The sequence below is a fragment of the Dryobates pubescens genome, chromosome 37, assembly GCF_014839835.1.
Source record: "Dryobates pubescens isolate bDryPub1 chromosome 37, bDryPub1.pri, whole genome shotgun sequence".
Taxonomy (NCBI): domain Eukaryota; kingdom Metazoa; phylum Chordata; class Aves; order Piciformes; family Picidae; genus Dryobates; species Dryobates pubescens.
In genome coordinates, this window is record NC_071648.1 from 1,051,408 (window position 1) to 1,075,360 (window position 23,953).

At 40.8% G+C, this 23,953-nt stretch overlaps 1 protein-coding gene across 6 annotated transcripts in view; it reads right to left on the reverse strand.

The window, feature by feature from the left end:
* The window catches only part of GULP1 (GULP PTB domain containing engulfment adaptor 1), a 145,659-nt gene that overhangs the window by 14,188 nt on the left and 107,518 nt on the right, over positions 1-23,953 (reverse strand). For 4 of the 6 annotated variants that reach the window (XM_054177019.1, XM_054177017.1, XM_054177020.1 and 1 more), the window contains 6 exons: positions 21,896-21,994; positions 18,546-18,683; positions 15,468-15,584; positions 14,992-15,084; positions 4,918-5,142; positions 1,725-1,863 (listed from right to left, as the gene is read on the reverse strand). In XM_054177019.1, coding sequence (XP_054032994.1) covers positions 1,725-1,863; positions 4,918-5,142; positions 14,992-15,084; positions 15,468-15,584; positions 18,546-18,683; positions 21,896-21,994 — 811 coding nt within the window. The remainder of the gene's footprint in view (positions 1-1,724; positions 1,864-4,917; positions 5,143-14,991; positions 15,085-15,467; positions 15,585-18,545; positions 18,684-21,895; positions 21,995-23,953) is intronic. The other 2 variants (XM_054177021.1, XM_054177022.1) reach the window with 1 other exon arrangement.

A 23,953-nucleotide genomic window follows, 5' to 3' on the forward strand; every position in this document is an offset into this window, starting at 1 on the left:
TGCACTTCTCTTTATACTCTCTCTGAAGCATGGCACACTGAGAAGGCACAGAACTAACAGACTGACTGCCAGGTCTCTGACCTACACCATCTTAATTTAATGCAAATGAATGAAATGCAGAAGAAAGAATTATTTTGAACCATGCATGTCACAGAATAAACAACTTGAAGACCTTTCCATATTGCAAAACGAATTAAACAACTCCCAAACCATACAGAGCTGGAATTCTCAAGAGCACTCAGCACTGACTGCTGATTCCTGCAAGATTTATAGCCACAATTTCAGGTAGGGAGTAGGACAAGAGCAAAAGTAAAACACAAAAACCTTGTCCTGTAATTTGAGTTATTATCTCTGAAGGTCAGTTTGCACATTGGGAAGGATTTTATGGCACTGTCTGGAGTTTCAGAGAAACAAATTAGAAACAAACCTGAAGCTCTTAAAGGGGGCTGCTGTCTTTGACCTGTTTTTCTTCTTGCTTTACAAAGCCATAAAATTATCTAATATTCTATCAGAATATTCTGATATTCTGCTAAGTTATTTAAGAATAGTTAATTAACTCTTCTTCATAGAATACTTTAAAATTCTCTTAACATGTCCTCTGAAAAATTATATATGTAATTTAATATTGATGTTTTTTATATATATAGTTATATAGTTTTTTATATATGTGTATATATATATAATTTAATCTGATTTAGTGTAAAATCTTCTTTCTTAAAGAAGAATTGATTTTCTTATTGAATCTCTCTTGGAGGGTGACAGTGATTCTGAGCCATGGAACTGAAAGGAGGAGATGGTGCTGAGGAAGACATTCACTGACCTGAGTTTTACACTGCAGTTGTATAATTATGCAGAGCTCATTCTGACCTGGAAATTCAACATATTAGCAGCATTCCCCCCAGAAAGGCAGAAGCTCTTCAAATGTGGATTTATATGGTGGCAGGCAGGAACATTAGTGTTTATTTCCCATGCTAAAGTAGGCACCAGAAACAGAAGATACTGTGCACAGACTGATTCTTCTACAGTCTCTAACACTGCTTGTGTATTCTCTGCTTTCTTCTCCCTCAAGGTATTTCCTAAGATTTTAAAAGTACTTAGTGGTCTCTTAAAAGATTTCCAGTGAAGCCAAGAACCTTACCCTAGCTGCTTTCAAACCTTTGGAAAATAAAATTGCTATTGTTAATCTTCTTTTGAAGGTCTTTTTGGAGTAATTCACATCTGGAGAGGTTCATCCACTACAAATGAAGAATAAAGCTGCAGATGATATGGAAGTTAGTTATCAAAAAGAGCATTCCAAGACGGTCTGCATCTTGAGGGATTTCTTCAGCTCTCTCTTTTGCATCACCATACTTACTCTTGCCCAGGAATGTAGGCTTTGGATGCTACAACTGTGGTTTGACAAGGAAAGAACTAACGTGAAGTAAAAGTATTTCTTGAAGTACAGAGAAGGATACTGTAAAAGAAAAGCTCAGTTACAATCCCCAAGCAAACTCCTTTCAACTCTTTATCTAATAGTGTCAGCAAGTGAATACATTTCTTTAGGAGATAACCTGGCAGCAACATCAACGGCTTTGGGCAAATCGGAATGGCATTATTGACGGCGAGCAACAAGAATCTGACTTTGGCTTTTCATGCAAAATGTCAGAAAACCTTTAAAGATGCTTTATTAAAAAAAATAAAAGTATAATGTAAGTAAAAATTAGGTCAGTTGTTCCAAAACTTACTGATCTCTGTAGATCTACTGGGTACTGGAGGAGGCTGTGTACCATTGCGAGTAGGTGTTGATGATTGAGGGGATATGGGAGAAAAGGGAACCATATCAAAGATGTCAGTGGAGGGTGATTTAGGTGTCACACTGCCTGCCTACAATAAGGACAATAAACATTAGGGCAATATTTCACATGAAGAAAGATCACAATACTGAATTCTTCAGCATGCAGAGAAGAGCCACACTTTCCAAAAAGTTAAACCCAACCATCAGCATGCAAAAAAAAAACCCCAGCTCCTGGCACCAACTGGCATTTGCAGTTCAGAGTCTGAGACATGCTAGAACTCTCCAACACATAAGCAGCACTATCATTTTTTCCATTTTCAGTCCATCCTGTACAGCCAGAAATGTATCACAGTTAACACCTGGAAAAGCTGGTGACAAGCAGTTCTCTGTTGCAGATGTATGGATACAGACAGGTTGACAAGACACACTAAAGGTAATGCTGCAACAATAGGCTATGAGCTGGAGTGCACAGAACAAGTAGCTAAAATTAAAAGACACAAACCCTTAGTGTTTCTCATTTACTAATTCTTCCATACCTGAACACTTACTTGACAACCTAGAAACCTTGCTGTGATCAAAGCATCAGAGTCATAGAATGGCCTGGGTTGGAAAGGACCTCTAAGGGTCATGTAGTCCAATCCCCAAGATTCAAACATGGCTTTTTTTTCACAGGTAACAAACTTAACATGCAATATACTGAATGTTAATATCAATAATAAAACTCTCATCCTTGAGTGTGAAATAGAAGAGCTTTCATTAGTAAGGACCCAGGAATTTGGAAGGGGTGAAAAAAAATCCTGGATAAGCCAAGAAACCCCAAACCCAACCATGACTGTGGTTCTACAGCCATATTTATTTTTGAATGATTCATTCTGCACTACTGTGACACAAAGGAGGCAGAGTCATGCCAGAATAAACTCAATGCTAAAGACAGAAGGGTGCTGAAATAGATTAAAACTGAGACTGACAAGCCAAAGACAAAATATATATGCAAAACTAGTCTGCATGTTAATGCTATTACTTAAGACAATGCCAGACCCCTGCGTTCTGTGCATCAGTGAGACTGTACAAGCCAGGCACAGGGACAACCTGTTACCTTTAAATACAATTCCATTTGACCCACCTATTCCCATGGAAACTTTTAAGCGCCAGTCCAAGAGTCACCTGGATCCTTTTATTCAGAAGACAGGAATATAACAACCTGGCATGCAGGTAGCCTTTAGCACTGCTGATCCACGAGAGTTTCATGGACCCAAAGCTTGATTTGGATGCTACTTTCTTTGGTGCCTCAGCTGCAGCAGCTGAAGCTTCTCTCTGGCAGCACATGCCACATGATTCCACACTATAGGTAGCCCTGATCTACACTTCTCTCTGGAGGCTAGAGGCTGCAGTGGCTGCTGAGAAGGAATATTGTATACACTGTTTAAAGAGAAAATTAGACTCTCAGGTCCTGCCTTTCCATCTCTCAGGAGTTTTGAATTATTGTTTTAAGTTTGGCTTAAGAGATAACTGTTCAGCATCTCTAAAAACATGGGATATTTCTACTTAGGTATACTGGAAAATACCAAGCAAAAACCTTTAATAAATAAATAAATAAATACTACTACTACCACTAATACTAGTAATACTAATACTAGTAATACTAATACTAGTAATACTAATACTAGTAATACTAATAGCACATTTAACATGCTGCCATTTTTTTTGGATTTGTCCTATTTAAAACATATTCTCTCATCTATGTCATACCCTGGCAAGACCACAGCTGAATTAACTTCATAAAAAAAGCTAATTTATAAGATAATCTTTACACACAGAGACCTCTTACTGATCTCTGTATGAGCTAGCATTGCAATTTCAAAGGGCATCTCTCCTGGAAAGATTTCAGTGCACAGCACTCAGGCACAATGTGCTCTTAGCACTGTGTTCATGGACCTGGCATTAACCTCCTGGTTGCTCTGTGCACAGTCAGAAAACAGCACAACTTAAGGCAGAGGCATGTCATCTGCTCCCACTCCAAGCACTGCAATGGAGGTACTTGACCCACAGTAAACATCTGATCATCTCATTTCCCTTTCTTCATACAAACAAAACTCTCTCTGGTTGTAGATAAGTTTTTGCCTGCATGAGGAAGCTGGGATCAGGCTTGGTGCAGAAGTAGATGCCATATATTAGCCTGCATTCCCAATCAATGTCGATGGATAATCCTAGAGTGGCTTGCACATAGTAAATGCTAATATAGATTCTCCCTCTTTGCTAAATGTTTATGGCTACCTAGAAGCTAGATAAATAAGTAACATTTATGTTTAGTCTCAAATGAGTCTTTTAGGGAGACAAAAAAGAAAGAAAAAGCAAAGCCAAACTTGAGTCTATCATTTCTCCAAGTCATATTGTTGAAGCTACTGGCCACGTTGACAATACTAATACAGCTAGCTTCAGTAAAACTACACTTCAGTTGTTTGAAGAAATTTGTATTTTGAATGCATATGAGGACAAGAAGCATTTTTGTTTAGTGAACACATGCAGGAAGCCAGGATGTCTGCAAACACAGCCAAATGTTACTTGCAAATGGAAGGAAAAGTTGGGAGTATAAGCATATTGCTGTGAAAGAGCAGGCAATATGCCTATTTTGTAGTTAAGGACAAATCTCAGCCTTCATTTTGCACAGAGTTTGCATAAAAGATACTAAAAGGCATTTAATGGCTGATTGCTCTTCTATTAATTAAGGCTGGGGGTAAGCCCTTGAAGTCAGTGTGGCAGTTTGAGGTAGGTTGCCTTTAAGAGGGCCAATGAGAGCTGGACTTTCAGAATTGTTTGAGGAGCTAGCCACAATATCAAGAATTTAAATGAAAGAATGAGAGATAACTGAGAAGTAATTCATTAAAGAACTAATTTAGACATATTGGGAAAAGAAGAATTTCTGGTTTGGAGGTTAGGGAGGGGAAAAAAAGGCTCTGTAGAAACAAATCCTCACAAATTGCCTATTTGAAGCGTGTCCCTAGAGAATCTCAGATACATCTGCTCTGTCCTTTCACCGCTGTACAAAATGCACATTTCCACACAAGTTAATACACAACAGAGAACAAGGGAAAGCCAAAACAAGAGAAAAAACAACTGAAAAAGCATTTGCACAGCAGGATTACACGAGGTCTTGGGCAGCTGTATTCACTGGTTGGCTTTGGAAGACCACTTTTTGAAGGTGGTGGTATTAACAATCCAGGTGGTAGTCTAGAGTCAGGAGAACTCCTAGGAGTAAGCGTAATGGAAGAGATATCTAAACAAGGAGGTGAATCCTCATTGTTACACCAGAAAAAAGTAGAGGGTCTTTGAAACATATGTTCATCATTATCACACTTTATGTGCAGCAGCTGAAAAGGAATCACAGAAAGAGAAAACATTCTGAGGAACAGAACGTGGAAAAGTCAGGGAAAGAAGAAAAACAAAAAGAAAACAACCCAAAACAACAAACCAAAACACATTTCATACTTCAAAAACTTTGTCAGCAACTTGCTGTTCAGTGCTCCAGTTACAAGATAGAGGACTTAGAGGTGTTTTAAACCAAAATCTAAAGCTATAGCATGGTAAGTCACTAGAATGAAGACGACTTGCTCCTTGATAATGACAACAAACAACATGAAGACCTTGCCCAAAGTTGGTGTGTCTGATGCACTGACAAAGGGCTAATTCCTCCCACAACCATCAGCATTATCTCATCTGTACATGTAAATTAACTGGCATGCACACATCTGAGAAGAGTTACTGTGGTTCTTAAAGCACAGCTCAGAGGGTACACCTACCACATACATCCCACCATGATTTAAAAGAACACTGAATTATTTAACTCCTATTTTCTTAGGAGAGACGTTCACAGTTCATTTAGGCAGTTATGGACAATGACACCCTTCTGCCAGCTTTTCTGTGTGGAACACTGCAGTGTTTGCAAATGCATCAAGTGTGGTAATCATCTTTTAAAAGTCTTTGCACCATAAGGCCTTGAGCAACCTGATCTAGCGGGAGGTGTCCCTGCCCATGGCAGGGGGCTTGGAACTAGATGATTCTTGAGGTCCCTTCCAACCCCAACAATTCTATGAAAAACTAGTTCAATTTGGTATTTTCAGCAGGTATCTCAACAGAGGAGATCTGTTACAAAAACAAAGGCATTGTCATGTCCCTGCAATGGCAGCACAGGATGTGACAAAACTTTGCTGCTGAGGAAACCTACATCTCGAGGACAGCGTTGGTAAGATTCTCTGGATCTCTTAACAAATCCACAGGATGTGTTCAAAGAGAGGCAAATGAATAATTTCCACATGAGAACACAGATGGTAAGAGTCTTCCCCTGAGATGACAAAGTGGTAACCACAAGGTTCTGGCCTGAATTAGGCAGACCAGAACCTGCTGCCTCAGAATAGTGGAGAGTATTTAACTGTATACTCCAGCAAGAATCACTGCACATCAAGATCAAAGCTGAGGGCTTTGTCCACTCTGATAAAAAATAAACACCCTTTTTTTTTTCCCCCTTCTTTTTCTTCCCCCCAATGGGACATATCTGCAATGCTGAAGGCTTGAAAATAAATGGATCTTGTCTAGGTGAAATTAGAAACAAGCAGCCTCTAGGATGGATACTGGAAGGCAAAGCAAAAATGAAATGTCTTCAAGTATTTGGTTTAAAAAATGTGCTCAACCAGTCTTTTTGTTGGGGCCAAGCTGTAATTCATACCTCAAAATCTGAGGGAAAAAACTCTGGACAGTAAAAACAAGGCTTTAGGGAGCAGATTAATCTTTGACTCTTAACAGGAGGGAGTGAACACTTGTGCAGACAGCTGTTCTTCACTAGAGCCAAGAGTTTATACACTGAGAAGGCAAGAACTGGACCTGGCTGTAGGTATCTCACCTAAAAAAACTTGCCTAGGCTGAAGGAGTGGTGGATATGAAGAGCAAAAATGTTGAGGCTTGCTTTTAGTCTCTTCATACAGCATTCCACTATTGATATGACACGATCATTTTGTTACAAGTTTGCACAGATACAGCAAAGCAGGAGTTAATCAATTATTGTAAACCAGTTTTTCAGAGTCATATAAAACCCAACACATTTCAAATCCTTTGAAACTAGGTCTTAGCTCCTTTCTGCACTTTCTTTACAGGTAAGCCAGGGTAAGGGCAATAAAGCACCCAAATTTAGTGACAATGCCATACTTATGAGAACACCAAACACACACCACAAAACTCTCCATTCAAAACTTGCAATTCATAAGGGAGGAAGAAAAGAAAAAGGTTTTATTGCAGGTGGAGAGAATTCATTTGTTGCCAAGCTTGAATTGTGAAACAGAGGGTTTGGAGTCAATGAAAATGAAACCAATAAAATCTACAAGACAGTGAGTTTTGATTAGTATTTCAAGACTATCACCAGACTCCAGGTAGAACACTGGCAATATTAGAATAGAAGACTAAGCCACAGCAGTTACTACCCTGTAATAATTGCTTTTACATATGGGGGGAAAAAACCCTCTTGTCACAGTAAACACAGGCAGATACTAAATACAGGCAGGCAAACAAGGGTCTCCCTACAATGAAAAACAGCAAGGGATGAGCAGTTTCCATAATAAACCATGTGTATCACGTGAAAAATAATACAGGAGCCAGCAAAATGCACATAGGATACAAAGCAGCAAAACTGTGAGGATGATGGACAGACATAAAACTCCAGGCAATGACAGGATTCAGGGAAAAACCCAACAGATTAGACACTGTTTGTATCAGCTGAGCCCTGAACATGCAGCAGACACATTTCTTCCTATTTATCTGATAAGCAATAATATTTTTAGGTCTTCATATGACAGTTCTGGGGATGTGTCTTGTGAATTATGAGTTTTCCCTACTAATTCTTGATTTTCAGGGCAGTACAAAAGCCTGGCACTGGGACCTGTGCTGTATGTTCCATGTGTTGCATCCCCTGACCCAGAGGCTGACAGTGGCTTTCTGCTAACAGCCTTAGGTATTCCAGCAGCCCACAGACAGGGCAGGTGCAGCAGGGAAGTGTAGTGTTACGGTTTGAGGCTGGATGCCTTCAAGAACCATAAAGTTGAGGTCCTCCAGAGGGCTGGAGAGTCCAGCCTAGTGGGTGGACACAGGAAAATATGCTATTCCATTTAAAAAACTATGTATCTCCAATTTATAAGGGAACAGTAGAATCTGTACCTTCCCCTTCTTATCTCTCTCTCTCTCTCTCTCTCCCTTCCTGGGGTTTTCTCACCTTCATGTTAAAGCTCTTTAGCAAGGGTAATGAGGGTAGGTGCCCTATGCTTCTAAATCACAAGGAAAGAACTTTAAAAACTGGTCTAATCCATCCATTTGAAAACTCCTCCATTAGAAGAATGTCAGTGCCCACGGTGAATGGAACAACACTGCTCCTTTTGGGGCTGTTTCTTCCAATACCTTTTCTTGATACCTTTCAATTCTTCTCTCCTATTTCATCATTCCCTCTTTTAAGTTATTTTTCTGAGTATGGGAGTGGAATATCCCCCCCTTAGGAGGAGAAACTGTAGGAGCTGGGGCTCTTCAGCTTGGAGAAGAGATTAAGGGGTGACCTCATTCATGTTTATGAATATGCGGGGCGTGAGTGCCAAGAGGATGGATCCAGGCTCTGCTGGGTGATGCTCAGTGACAGGACAAGAGGCAATGGGTGGAAGTGGAGGCACAGGAATTTCCATGGAAATGAGTGGATTAATTTTTTCACTGTGAGGGTGATGGAATACTGGAACAGGCTCCCCAGGGAGGCTGTGGAGTCTCCCTCTCTGGAGATATTCAAAACCCTCCTGAATGCATTCCTGTGTGATCTGCTCTAGATGATCCTGCTCTGGCAGGGGGGTTGGACTGGATGACCTTTCTAGGTTCCTCCTAGCCCCCAATATTCTGTGGTATTTCTGTTTTCTTCTGTTTAACTTCAGAGCTATGCAATTGTCATAGCTTCCTTGTCTGCCTTAGACAGGTTGCCCAAAGAGAAAACCTTGAAGGCATGACTGGTAGACTTCAGCCAAGCCCAAAATAGACTAAAAATTTCTCCTCTCTCATTGGAGGCTCCTTACTGATCTACAATGGTTTACTGTTCAGTCAACTATAAAAGTGAGGGTGCTAGCTGTACCTGTTAAAATCCACATGAAGCCTGTTAGCTAACCCAAACTGCTTTAGGCAACATCAGCAATATAAATTGGAGGGGGGGGGGGGAGACATTGTGTAAAACAGGGCTCCCAGGGATGCACTAATCCTTGGAGGCTGCATTTATACACAGGAGCAGCATCCAAAGCATCACTGTGATACAAACCTCAGCAGTGTCATCATAAGCAAACAATGAAAAGAACATCAGATTGTCCTCATGTAATCAAGACCAAATGCAAAAAGACCAGTGACTAATGTACTGCCAAGCCACTAAAACAGATGAAAAGTAAACAGCACAAATACAGAAGTAATGGAAACTTCAGCTGTACTTGCAAGGGAGTGAGAGACAAATGGAACACACTGTGCCAGCATTTCCCATGGCACATGTAAGAGCAACTGTAAAGGAACCTCCTGGTTTGGTAGAGTGTGTCCTTGAGAGATCCATTCAGGAGATGGAAACAAGTGACAGTTTCTATTGTGTAGCACTTCTGCATTGGCAAACTCAGGCAGTGCAGGGACTAACTTTCTGGAGTTCTAGCAACGCTGGTGCACCTTCAATGCATCAACCCAAAGGCAGAAAAAAAAGACCACCAAGTGGTTTATTATTTATTGAATGTGAAAAGAAGCTTAAATCAAAATAGTTTACAATGCCCTGAGAGAACAGGCATGAGAAAAAGCTTAAAACTATCAAAAGAATGATTAATTGGTGGTCAGCTTTCACTATGCATTGCATGTGAAAGTACTGAGTTATACAGCCTAGTCTTCCTTTTGTTTCCAACTACAGTCCCATTGCTTCTTTTATTGTTTCAGAACAAAATTTTACTTTTCCCCATGTAGTTTATTAATTGACAGAAAAAAAACACCTGAATTAGATTGATGTTGCTTTGGTTATTCATAGAATTGTCAGGGTTGGAAGGGATCCCAAGGACCATCCAGTTCCAACGCCCCTGCCACGGGCAGGGACACCTCACACTACATCAGGTTGCTCAGAGCCTCATCCAGCTTTCATATTCTATTGCCTTTTTGATACTGAAGTGAGAACAGGAGATGCAATCTGGTTTTCTTCATGTGAAAATGGTCTGGGAATCAAAAGAGCTTTAGCTTCATAGTCGGAGAGAGCAGAAATGCCTTTTCTAAAAGTAAAGGCAACAGTGTCAAGGACCAGTGAAATAATACAAAAAGGACTCAACTTCAATCTTCTGAAGGCATTTTCTACCTACCTCATTCAATTAAAAATGTGTCTGGGATAATTAAAGACACAAAAATCAATCCACTGCAGAAGGACGATGCTGGAGTAAAGAAACAATAGATTGACACTGCCTACAAACCATAGTGTGGTTTCTCAGCTACTGAAAAGTGGGAAAGACATTGTGTCCCAGACTGGTATTTTAACAATCAAAGCATGGCAGTGACATCACTTGGTGTCTGTAATAGCACTGGTTCACACTGCAGGTGCAAGAAAATACTATAAACCCTCAGCCTTCTCTCATGGGGAAGGAAAATAAACAGCCTAAGATCATGCCTACTTAGATTGCATGGCTTGTGGTCCCCCATCCACAGGGATGGAGACTGAAGGAGTAGAGGCCATTACACATGAGCTGAATTTAGATCTGTCATGTTCTGCAAGCTGTTATCACAGGCCCCTGCATCACCTTCTTCTTTAAGTATATACTTGTTTAACCAAATTGCAAGTGTTGAATTCTGAAGTGCTAAATCAAATGCTGACGGCCCAGTGGTTCCTGTGACCATGCATTCATCACTAAAGAAAGAGAAGAGTCAACAACCCCTGAGAGAGGAAAGCCATTTCAGCACATCTGGCAAACGTGGAGGAAGTACAAGCAGCATGCAACCAGCCAAATACAAAACAAGGAAAGCACGAGGCACGAAAATCCAAGGAAATATTGAAGCATAAACAGAAGCAACATTTTGACCACCTGTTGCTGGCTCCTGAAATGGAACACTTCTTTACAAACTACTGTGATGCCAGTCAACAGCACATGTACTTTTATCATAGTCAGCACCAGGTATCAGGGCTTAAACATTCCACTGATGATTAATTGATCTCTCCCTAGACTTCAGCAGGCAGAATAGCATCGAACTGGGCAGAGAGATAGGAGCCATAGCTGTATCGAATCAACTAAATAGAAATAAATCACTTATTCTGCCTAAAACAACACATCAGAAGGCTCTCATACAGCACTGGCATCTCCTTCCAATTCAACAGCACGGATGTGAGAGCTGTGAGAAAGCTAAAACTCACAGTTTGCTAAATCTGTTTCAAATCACAAGGATGGTTATGTTCCTAGCACGTAACGCAAAGAATATCTGCAGGGAAGCAAGTTTTCCCCCATGTAAGCAAAAAGTGCTTAGGCAGTGACTTAGATGAGCTATTATTCCCCATGTTGGATATTCTGCTTCATTTAAGGAAACTATTTGAGATTTTTAACAAAATCCTACCAGCAGATTTGACTTTTTTGACAAAACAGTCCCAAGCTAGAACTGCTGTTTTGCTCTTCTAGTTTTGAAGGCACGGAGCAGCAGTAGGACAGATAATGTTAACAATATGGTACTTCAAATTCACACACACATACAAAATCTCTAATTTCCCTTTTGTTTTTGAAAACCAAAGCTATCTTTTTTTCATCACAGAAGTTGTGTGGAAGTAGAGAAAAATATTCTTTGCACCACTTCTGCTTTTCTCTAATAGGAGTAGAGAGCTGGCAAAGGCATGCTTGAAACGATAGTTGATTTGAATTAAGGGTGTAGCAAATTAATTCCAGACTATATCAGGCAATCAGTTGTCTTACAGCTTGTAATCTCCTTCATACATATTTGTTGCTCTCACAGTCAAAGAAGTGTTAAGTATCATCCAATCGTATCCATTGCTATTGCAGGTACTTGGACTTTATTCCTTTATCAGATTCAAACTGTTTTAACAATATTTATGCTTCCTTTTCTCTGCATTGAAGTCACCTCATAACCTCATTCCTTCATTCATTTTCAACCCCACTGTTGCATTTCTACAGACTTACCCTTGCACAATCAAGAGCTCTGATTCGTAATGTGCACAACCTAGTTTAAAACAGACCTATCTGAATGATCTCACAGATTGCACTGGGTTGGAAGGGACCCTCAAAAGTTATCTTGTCCAACTCCCCTGCAGTCAGCAGGGACACCTCCAACTAGATCAGGCTGCCCAGGGCCACACTCAGTGTCATCTTGAATGATCCCAGGGAAGGGGCCTCAACCACATCCCTGGGCAGCCTCTTCCACTATTTCACCACTCTCACTGTAAAGAACTTTCTCCTGACATCCAACCTCAATCTGCCCTGCTCCAGTTTAAAACCATTGCCCCTTGGTCCTATTGTGACAAGCTCCTCTAAAGAGTCCCTCCCCAACCTTCCTGAAGCTCCCCTTCAGATATTGAAGTGTAGCTATAAGGTCTCCATGGAGCCTTCTCTTTTCCAGGCTGAACAGCCCCAATTCTGTCAGCCTGCCTTCACAAGAGAGGTGCTCCAGCCCTCTGATCACCTTGGTGACTCACCTCTGGACCTGCTCCAGCAGGTCCATGCCTCTCTTGTGTTGTGGGCCCCAGATCTGGACACGGTACTTCAGGTGAGGTCTCACCAGAGCAGAGCAGAATCACCTCTCTCAACCTGCTGGTCACCCTTCTCTCGATGCAGCCCAGGATGCAATTTACTTTCTGGGATCCATGTGAGTGTTCTTGGCTCATGTCCAGCTTCTTGTCTATCAGTACCCCCAAGCCCTTTTCCGTGGGGCTGCTCTCAATGTAATCATCCCCCAGCCTGTATTGAGGGTTGCCCTGACCTAGCTGCAGGACCTTGCACTTTGCCTTTTTGAACCTCATGAGATCTCTCTGGGCAAGGTGCAAAAGCTGATAGTGTTTAGTGGATATAATTATGTTCCTAGATTTGAGGATGAAACCTGCCTAAAGACGTGTTTGCTTTTGTTTGCTTGGTTGTATTATTGTTGGCTGCCCATTTGATGAAAGCATCACATGAGAGGATATTGGCTTAATCCAAACTCCTGCTTGAAGCAGGATCCAATTAGGCAAAGCTGCTGAGGACCAAATCCAGGAAAATTTTGACTATCTCCAAGGGTACAGATAGCCCCAATCTTTCTGGGCAACCTGTTCCAATATTTATTCATGTTTTTTGGTGGTTTTTTTTTGGCAGAATCTGTTTAGCTGTTAAACAGGCTGTTAGATGTGGAGGAAACTCAGAAATCTGTTGCATGAAGAGTTTGTGGTTTTCTTTTGAAAAATTAAGAAGTAAATAAAGCAATAAAATGATGTGTGGAAATTCACAGTGATTTATTCAAACAAGGTCATATTTCAATAGGATTATCATTATTGTACCATTTTGTGGTTGCATAAGTGCTGTTTAAGCAATACTTACACATTAATTGCACCAACAGTAATCAATAAGGGAGAGAATCCCCCCATGGCTGGCAAGTGCAGAGATTTAGACCTTAATTTTTCACTAAGGAACATGACACTATAGTCTTAAAGAGACAAATCACAAACTACAGGCTATTGTTTTGTCATTATTCATAAGGTCCTATTGTTTTTATTTGCTGTGTAATTACTGAGTTCTCCATTAATACAAATGAAAGACAAATGCATCTCTCACAAGAGACTTAAGAGCCTGTTCAATTGAATTCAAAGATACATTTTAAACTAGAGGAGAGTAGATTTAGATCAGCCATTAGGAAGAAGATCTTTACCACAGGAGTGATGGAACACTGGAACAGGATGCCCAGGAAGGTGCTGGACATCCCATCCCTGGAGATGGATCAAGTCATCTTTGATGGGGCTCTGAGGAACCTGATCTAGCCAGGGATGTCCCTGCTGACTGCAGAGGGGTTGGACTAGATGACTTGCAGAGGCCCCTTTCAACCCAGTGCATTCTGGGATTCTATGATTCCATTCAACAATAAAAATAAACCAGCTGCCAGTCCAACTGGGAAAAACAAAAGAACTGATTAAAATGATTTTAAATCCAGCATTACAATCAATTACCTCTCACTGAATGCTTTGTGAGGGAGAACACATCCTCAGTTTAGAATTGTCACTGTGGCACTTACACAGTATTTACAGTTTATGGTGCTCTCTCCTCCATGGGGATTTTAGTAAAAGGAAATGACAGTTCCTCATGGAAAAAAATCTTCTATTCCCTATTGAGGGAGTATAGAGACTCAACCTGTTATCACCTTTTTGAACATACTTTTACATCCCTTCCAATTTCTTTCTCATTTAATTTCAAGTGAAATGGTGCACACCCAGGGCAGGAACAAGATTGGCCTGAAATGCACAGCTGAAAAGCAGTCCATCTGTTTCTATGGTTTTGCTATATGTGTATTAAGAAATCCCATTTATTTCCACAGTTCCCTAATGCTGTACAGGTGGAGTGCCCTTGTAAGAGGAGGAGAGTCATGAAGATCAGTCTGCAATACAACCTGTACATTTAGAGGTCCTGCCTAGATGTAAGTGACTGTCATTTAAAAACACTCTTCTTGTCATCATCTACAGGAGCTGCAGAAAGCACTAGCAGAGTAGGGCACTTGCTCCTTTTCCCTACCTACCCAGTGTTAGTTCCTGACACTTAGTAACTCCTTTGAAATGCAGACAAAAGTGTAAGTAATTTAGAAAATGTCTCTTGTAAGTGACAAATGGTTGAGGCAGAAAGGTCCTAGAAGTCTCCAGCAGCATTTGTGAACCAGACTCTTTTGAGTGCAGAACAAGGTTCCTCGATCCTTAGCTGGCATGCTTAGACGTCCACTCTTACTTATTGTCTTTACATGGCAACAAATAGGTATGACAAGGGGATTAAAGGACCACAGAAGGGAGACTGCAATTTGCTTATCTGATGACTTGTCACAATCTCACTGCTACTTCAACACTGCATTTCCACATTACGTTACATGATCATGCTAAGTTAATCATAATCGCTGGAAAGAGGAGGGGTGTTAACAATTATCGCAACACAAGGATGATCAGTTTAGAGCAACTTCAGGTAGAAAAGTTATGTTCATTTACTTACTGGAGATGCATGTACTTGTGTTCTTCTTAACTGGTTTTCCAAATCTTGGACTTTATTTTTCAGTTCTGTGTTTTCAGTTTCTAATTCTTGAATCTACAAAGCAAATGGTTATTGCAATGGCTGCTGGGGCATTCCTTCCTTTCAACAACAGCGTGCACTGACAGCAGGTTTTGCCTGAGATCTGGCCATTCACAAGCTATGTTTAACCTGTTATCTGATTACAAATATATTAGTACATTTCTTTGTCTTCCCTATTGCAACCTGGCTTTTCTCTTTAATGACCTTGCAGGTGGCAAAACATAAAACTGTGTTTCACAGTTACCAGGTCTTTCTCCAGTTTTCTTTTTCGAGGTGCAATGCTTAGCAATCTGAGAGTGACGGTAGAAACTGTGCTGCCACACAAAGCAGGCAACACAAATACAGTAGATATTCTTTTATCTCTTTAAAACACCAAACAAACATACTTCAGAACTTACTCTTTTCTGTAAACCTGCAATTTGTTTCCGTGTTTCAACATCTTTTCCTCCGGATTCCAGAAATTTCCTGTAAGCCAAGTCAAAGGCTTGGCCAATTGTTAAAGTTATCTCTTCTGCCTTTACATAAAACATAAGATTGAAATGAGCACATTAGGGAATCTTTTACACAAATGCTTTCATTCAGGATGGTCACAAAATGCATTAAACCATATAGCATGTTCAAAGGGTCTGCTAGATCCATTATGAAGTCAACACTCTAGCAAAATACCTTGACAGAAAACGCTACGAAGGCAACATTAAAAATACCTCAGATAAAGAAAGGAAGGAGACTCAACAGGCAAAACACAATTTGCTGATATTTAGGTTTAGCCTCTGATATTTAGCCTCTGATTTCTTTAAATGCAGGCAGCATGCTGCAGTATGGTTTTTTGTGATGCCCTCTGAAGCAAACACAGACTTTTCAAGCACTACTGTTCTAGTTTGAATGGGTTAACATTTTTGACTCCTATTACTTTTAGCATTGGGTTTCAACACTCATTTTGACAAGTGCTATAAAATCTCAGCCACCACACTGTACAAAAATGTATTTATCTGCACAACTGTTCCTGATTAGGTTAAGCCCAACCAAGTAAAATTTGCATGTGCAAAATACATGAATTTAGTAGTTCCATGCCGATTTGCATCATATGCCATGATGTGTACACACAGACAGTGCAGAAAATATGCTATAGAAAGAACAGGAGTGAAAAATAAGTGTAGAAGTTGATATGGCACATCAAGGTTTGATAAGAAAAATGCTGGCTTGCAAGGGGCATCAGTAGAAGGTTTCTGTATGGATACCTCATTTGCTTACCACTTCAGGAGAGCAAGTGAACACAGCAAGCAACTTTTCAATATTTTTAAATAATTTATAAGGAGGAACACAAAATAATCAGGAAAAGCATTCATCTGGCTGAAGCTAAACTCTAATTTTCTCTTCTTTATTGAAACAAAAGCCTGATACTGGCACGATATTTGTCATGAAAGCAGAGCATTCCAGTCAACGCCAAGACCATTTTTCCCTTCACTATGTGTAAGAACACAAAGGAGTGGATGCACAAAAATGGTACAGAACATGGTGCTCCCCAACTTTTAACCATCAGTGCAACAGCAGAGTCATTCAGTAGGAGTGTGTGAAGACCTGAGTTCTACAGGAATGGGGAATTAACCTCAGCATCTTTTTACTGTGGAAAAAACACCCATACTGCCACCTTTAGTGAAATTAAAACCAAACCAAACCAACAAGAAACAAACAAAACCAACCAAAAAAAAACAACCTCCAAAACCCCACAAGCAACAAAAAACCCCACACCAAAAATAACACAAAAGAAACTCCCCACAAAAACAACCAACCCCCCCAAAACTCCCAAACAACAAAAAACCCAAACCATGACAGTAGATTATATTAACCAAATTAAATTGAGTGAGACCCAAAACACTGAACTAGGATGGCTTTGGGGAATAACTTTCTATGCTAGTGAGAAGAAAGTGTAATGGACACTGGCAATAGGCAACCCTGTCTCCTTGGAAAGAAAAGGTGGCTGAAATGAAAAGTACCAACTGAGCTGGGATCTTCTGAGAGCACTGAGGAACAGAGTGAAACAGGGAAAAGGTACAGCAAGTAAAATACAAGGCTAGAAAGAAGGTCTGGAATAAAAATGGTATTAGTGTGCAGACTGCAAGGGCAATTTCAAACCATAGCATGTATGAAAAAGAAGCACAGGGTAGAAATTAGAAGAGAAATGAACAGACATGCATAACAATTCAGAACAGCACTGAAGGCACTGGAGCAATGCAGGTGTTATAGATTTAGGACTACTGTCCTACTAGAAATAAAACTTTTCCAGAGTATTCAAGAGTGCCAAGGGGGCTGGATGGTCCCCAGGGGTTTGGACAGGACATAATGAAATATTTTTATCCCATCCCAGACTCCTGCAAACCTCTGTATAATCTGCAGTTAGAGTTTGTTCTTGCTCTTTTAGTCTCCCTTTTGCTCTTCTGCGCTTTGCTTTTCCTCTCTCTGGCTTCTTGCTGAAAATTGTTTGGGTTTGCGGTGTGGGAGGTAAGGCCCAGTGCCATGGAGACACAGAGAGAAATTGAAGCCCCACAGGCTGCAGCCCCTTCAGGCTTGGTCCAGGGTGGGACTGGGCCATTGTCAGGTTATATCATAGAATCAGTCAGGGTTGGAAGGGACCACAAGGATCATCTAGTTCCAACCCCCCTGCCATGGGCAGGGACACCATACACTAGATCAGGCTGGCCAGAGCCTCATCCAGTCTGGTCTTAAACACCTCCAGGGACGGAGCCTCAACCACCTCCCTGGACAGCCCATTCCAGGGCTTCACCACTCTCATGGTGAAGAACTTCCTCCTCACCTCCAGCCTGAATCTCCCTACCATCCACTTTTGGTGTTGATGTCAATGTTTTTGTTAACTGCTTTCAGCATAAACACATGACTGTTTCAGCTACACATTTCTCCGTAGCATTTCTCCATTTCCTGTTCTGAAATAGTTCTTTTTCTGCTGTTGCACATTTTTGAGCAGTTGCCCCATTGTGTCGCAGACAGGAGAGAATGTCAGTGGTCAGGGCAATAAATTTTCTGATAGTGCATCACAGCATTAGACTTGAGAGATGTGGCAGGGGGATGGGAAGAGAAGCTTTCTTGTAAAAAAAACCCAACCCAATAAATCTGAGGCAAACCCATCAGAAGAGCCTGTCAGGGTATTTCAGCCACAGGGTTGCAGTAATCCCTGCAAAACAGCTGTGCAAACATTTCGAGCTTGGTGGGATGCAGTCTGTTCTCTGACAGTGCTGCAGATGTCTGGCCTAGGATGCTGAGCTGGGTAGTGAGAATTTTCCCAGAAAACCACCTTAGATGAGTGAAGGAAAAGGCTCTCCTTTAAATTAATCCAAGTTACAAGGCACTATAGGACCATGAAAGATTTCATCTAAGTGACATCTGCCTTTATTAACCATTCCTGCTTCACTTCAAGTCTGCAAGAGCCACCCAGGTGCTTTTAAAGCACCTTGCATACTTACACACTTTTCACTGTCAAATACATAGCACAGGTGCTTATTGGATTCTGAGTCCTTGCATATGAAGGTAAATATTCTCTTGTCAGTTTTATCATCAGCACAAAATGATATCCTATGGAGCTGACAGTTGTGCTGGACCTCCTGCAAGTGAAAAAAAAGATAAATTTCAAGAAATCAATCCTACTTGCTTTGGATAAAGATGCACACACTGAATCTCTGGGTTTCCTCATGTATGGAAGAGAAGGCAAGCTGCTCTACTGTGCTTTGAATGTCTCCCATTGTACGTGAGAGCACCCAGAAGTGGATTTAATGTATAACAGGCGTCAGCAAACTCATCTCCAAACAAACGTTCCCATTTTTGCTGAATGTAAGCAGGAAGTTTTCATTTGGACAGCATTTAACTGGGAGTGTTTATTTGGACAGTAATTTCTGTTCTAGAAAATTGGTTTTACTGTTGCTTTGCTTCCCTGTGCAATTTAGTTCGAGCTTGTAAAATACTCTGTCCTTTCTCCAGGTGCAGACCATCTTCAGATTTCATCATCTCCCAGGGTTTGCTACAATGGTTTTACTGAAAGAAGTCCTTCCTTTTCTATCTTCAATACAGAAAAGAAAAAGAAAGTGACTTGGTTATCCAAATAAAGGGGAACAGAGAAATCAACTGGACATCTAAGTGACTGCTGGAAGTACAACATAAACAGCTTTTAAACATTATTACTTGCATATTTTTGAGACCATACTTCACTCTCCATTAAAAAATAGTATTTTCCAGCTATTTAAAACAATTGCAGTGCCAATGCTCTTCAGCTGAAGAGAGTTTGACAAGATTGAAATAAACTGTCTCAGCTATGATTTTTTGTTGTTGTTTTCCTTCAACAAGTCTCTTCTTGGTATTTTATTTTATTTGGCTTATTACATGGGAAAGCAGTACTTGCTTTAAAGGAAACTATGCACTTTCGATGTGAACTATTATCTATTAAAAAGAAGAAAGCTCCTTTGCAGCACTAGGGTTCCCAGACTGCTGGAAGCTCATAAACAAGGGCTTGCCCTCCTTGCACACAATCCTTTATCCAAAAAAATGGAGCATAGAGGCAATCTTTGCTCCTTGCCTCAATTGGGCTCCTTTTACAGCCAATTTCTCCAATGTCTCCAAATCTCTCTCTCTCATTTAATCTCTTTCTGCTGTAGCTCTTTAACAGTTCAATAAAATAACACAAGCTTGTTCTGGCTCTTTCACATTTATAGATCCACTTTGCTTCATACCATTTAAGGACAGAACCACTTTTCTGCAATCCTCCTTGTCTGAGTGACAAATAGAAAACCAAGTCCTGACACACAAGATGACCTCCTGTTCCTACCACAATTAACAGTCATCACATGAATATAAACCAATATTCCTCTGTGACAATATTGATTTCTTTCAGAAACACAAAGAAAAACTGACTGCAATCTGAAATGGCAATGATGTCACTTCCTAAAGCATCTAAAAATTGTACAAATAGAAGGAAAACTTGATTCCATTCTACATTTACATGTAGCTTTAAGAAACAAAGTGGAGGAGATAAAAAGACTACTCAGTCGACTGCCATTTGAGTTGTACTAACAACACTGCTAAGAGATTAGAATGTTCCTACTCCCCCAGGAACTTCCATCCCACAGCTTTCTGTTAATCCTTGCAGGAAGAGTTAGAAAGACTAATGCATTTTGGCATCTAAAACTCTTGTTTTAAAACAGCTTTCTTGCCAGGAGATGGGGTTCAGTACCCTGTTCTGCCCTAGAAAGCAAGGCAAGATGAAAAAACTGCAATTAAAGTCAACATAGGTATTTCTTGTCCCCCCTGCTCATGAACTGTTGAATTGTGGATGTATCAAGAGTGTAAAGCAAAAATGGGCTGCAAGCAGATATAGCCTTAAACTAAAGCTACCTTTTCTCAAAATGCATTATCATAGAATCATAGAATGGTCTGGGTTGGAAGGGACCTCCAAAGGTCATCTAGTCCAACCCCCTCTACAGTAAGCAGGGGCATCCTCAACTAGATCAGGGTGCCCAGAGCCTTGTTGAGCCTCACCATGATTATCTGCAGGGATAGGGCCTCAACCACCTCCTTGGGCAAACAGTTCCAGTGTTCCACCACCCTCATGGTAAAGAACTTGTTCCTAACATCCAATCTAAATTTACTCTTCTCTAGTTTGGAGCCATTGCCTATCTATTCAGTAGTGATCACTCCAGCACTAAGAAGAAAGGAGGTGGCTGTTTGTATTTTCTCTCTACTATTGAGTGATAAAACAAGAGGAAACAGCCTCAAGTTGAGGCCAAAGAAGGTTTAGATTGGATATTAGGAAACATTTCTTTACTGCAGGAGTGGGCAAGCATTGGAACAGGCTGCCCAGAGAGATGGTGGTGTCACCATCCATGGAGATGCTAAATAAATGTGTAGACATGGCACTTTGGGACATGGTTTAATGGCCATGGTGGTATTAGGTCAATGGTTGGATGCTTTTCCAACTGAAACAATTCCATGATTCCAAGAAGCAGTAAAAAACAAGCCATCCAAATCCAACATTAACATATGTATGAAAGATTTAGGAGTACTCAAGATGCTGAGAATTGCTGATCCCTGAAAAAATAAAACCAACTTTCTAGCTCGATTATTTTTATCTCGTTATTCCTTTTTGAAGTCCGTGAGGAGGCTGTTTTGCTTACTATGTAACCTCTTCCAAACCACCAGAGCATGCACAAGAACAGAAAAGGCATCCATGGAATGACTCAATGGAGCTGATGGCTGGAAAGACAGGCAGGGTCATACTGTGCCAGATGAAAAGCCTTCAGGAGTGCTTATGACCTGCTACATCAAACTTACAGAGAAATGGGTAACACACCTGGGAAGCATCAGCATTCAGGAGGGCAGATAAAATAAAAACACAGTAAAATGAGGAAAAACTGAACAGGAAAGAGAGAAGCAAGTCCAAAGCAGCAGTGAGAAGTCACTGAAACCAAACTGCCTCTGTGAACACCTGCATGTGGGCACCTACACAATGGTGACCACTTGGAGAGACAATTATCAAATTCAGTGTTAATATTTATTTATATTAATAGAAATATATTAATATTTATATTAAAAGTTCTGGTGTGGAAGGGTTAAAACCACTAAATCTTAGATTAGCCATAGCCTTTCTTTTGGAGCATCATGTACCTTCCTAGGAAGGTGTTTCCCATGTATTGCATTTGTGAGTTTTCTGTGGACAGAATGGCTTTCTTTATACCATTTTAAAATACCTAAACCAACAAAAACATGACAATCAGTTAAATCAGTACTTTATTAGTAGTTCAGCATCATAAACACCAAAGTCTCTTACCTTTGTTTTTGGATCTAGAATTTTTACACCATAGATTGAAATCTGTAATTCCACTTTGGGTGTCTTCTGGCCTTCAGATTTCTTGATATGTCTGGCAAACTACAGAGTGAAAAATACAACAGCAATCACATTTAAGTTCTCTTATTTATTACTTTTTTCCTCTCCAACAACCTGAAGTTGTGCTCCCCTCCTTCAAAAGGCTCTTATAAAACAACAGCAACCATTCCCAAAGGAGGTCACAGAACAGCATTTCTGACTGCACACTATAAAACATTCCTGCAATTCAAGAAAAGCATATTTTAAAACTACTTACTTGGTTCTCTTGCAACTTTTATCTGCTCTTTATGCACCTAATTTAAGCTTTTTCAGAGAGAACAACAGAAACATGAACACTTTCAGGTAGTTTGTCAGCAGCTTGAGTGTTGAACCATGGACACTGTTGTGTTTTCCACATCCCACTCTTTTTGTGCTCGCTTCTGTACACTCCACCACCTCCCACTGGAACAGGCTGCCCAGAGAGGTGGTGCCATAACCATCCCTGGAAGTGTTCAAAAAATGCCTACACATGGCACTTTGGGACATGGTTTTAGTGGGCATGGTGATGTTGGATTGATGGTTGGCCTTCATGATCTTAAGAGGTCTTTTCCAACAGAAACAATTCCATGATTCTATGTATGGAGGGCACTTCCAAAGCAGGATCACCCAGGGTTGCACAGGAATGCATCCAGACAGGTTTTGAAAGTCTCAAGAGAAGGAGACTCCACAACCTCTCTGGGCAGCCTGTTCCAGTGCTCTGTCACCCTCTCACATCAGCTAATAAGTATCACATGTTTCACAAGTTAGGTTAAAAAAAAAAATCAAACAACTAAACCAAACTAAAATCCCCACCTGAACTGCTCTCTGCCACTCTCAAACCCGACTCTTAAAGAACCTATTTTACATTTCAACATCTAGAAATGCTATAGTCACAGGCCAAACGTTTTATGAGGATTTCTACAGGATGACTTATTAGTGAAATCACAGTAGCACAGTAGCACAGCATCGCCAAGGTTGGAAGAGACCTCGAGGATCATCGAGTCCAACCTGTCATCACAAACCTCATGACTAGACCATGGCACCAAGTGCCACGTCCAATCTCCTCTTGAACACCTCCAGGGACGGTGACTCCACCACCTCCCTGGGCAGCACCTCGAGCCTAAACTTCCCCTGGTGCAGCTTGAGACTGTGTCCCCTTGTTCCGGTGCTGGTTTCCTGGGAGAAGAGACCAACCCCTTCCTGGCTACAACCTCCTTTCAGGTAGTTGTAGAAGGCAATGAGGTCACCCCTGAGCCTCCTCTTCTCCAGGCTAAACAACCCCAGCTCCCTCAGCCTCTCCTCACAGGGCTGTGCTCAAGGCCTCTCCCCAGCCTTGTTGCCCTTCTCTGGACACCTTCAAGTGTGTCGATGTCCTTCTTAAACTGAGGGGCCCAGAACTGGACACAGGACTCAAGGTGCGGCCTAACCAATGCAGAGTACAGGGCACAATGACCTCCCTGCTCCTGCTGGCCACTCTATTCCTAATGCAGGCCAGGATGCCATTGGCCCTCTTGGCCACCTGGGCACACTGCTGGCTCAGCTGAAAGTCAAGCAAATCTAACATAACTTCTACTCCTGCCTTTCTTCAGTGTCATGTATGTAGCTCTCCCTATCCTGTTTATCTGTGATCTCGTTTCTCACATATTTAGAGTATACTTTGAATAGAGTTTAATTCCATTCCCATCCCTTCCATTAAGATTGGTCATCTCACATGCATCTTTTTGTTTGATAATAAGGAAAAAAAAAAATCAACCAACCAATTTATAGAAAATAAAAACCTAATCATTTGACTACAGGAATTTTAGCCAGCAACATTTGTTTACTTCCTAGGGTAATTCAAATTTGCTGTAGGAAAAAAAATCTTTTCTTTCTTTAATGAAAATCACTAATTAAACTCCCTCCAAAAAGCTGATTTACATTTTACACTACCAATTTAATCTCTTGATTCTTAAGTCTCTGCTTCACAACACAGGAAAATGATAG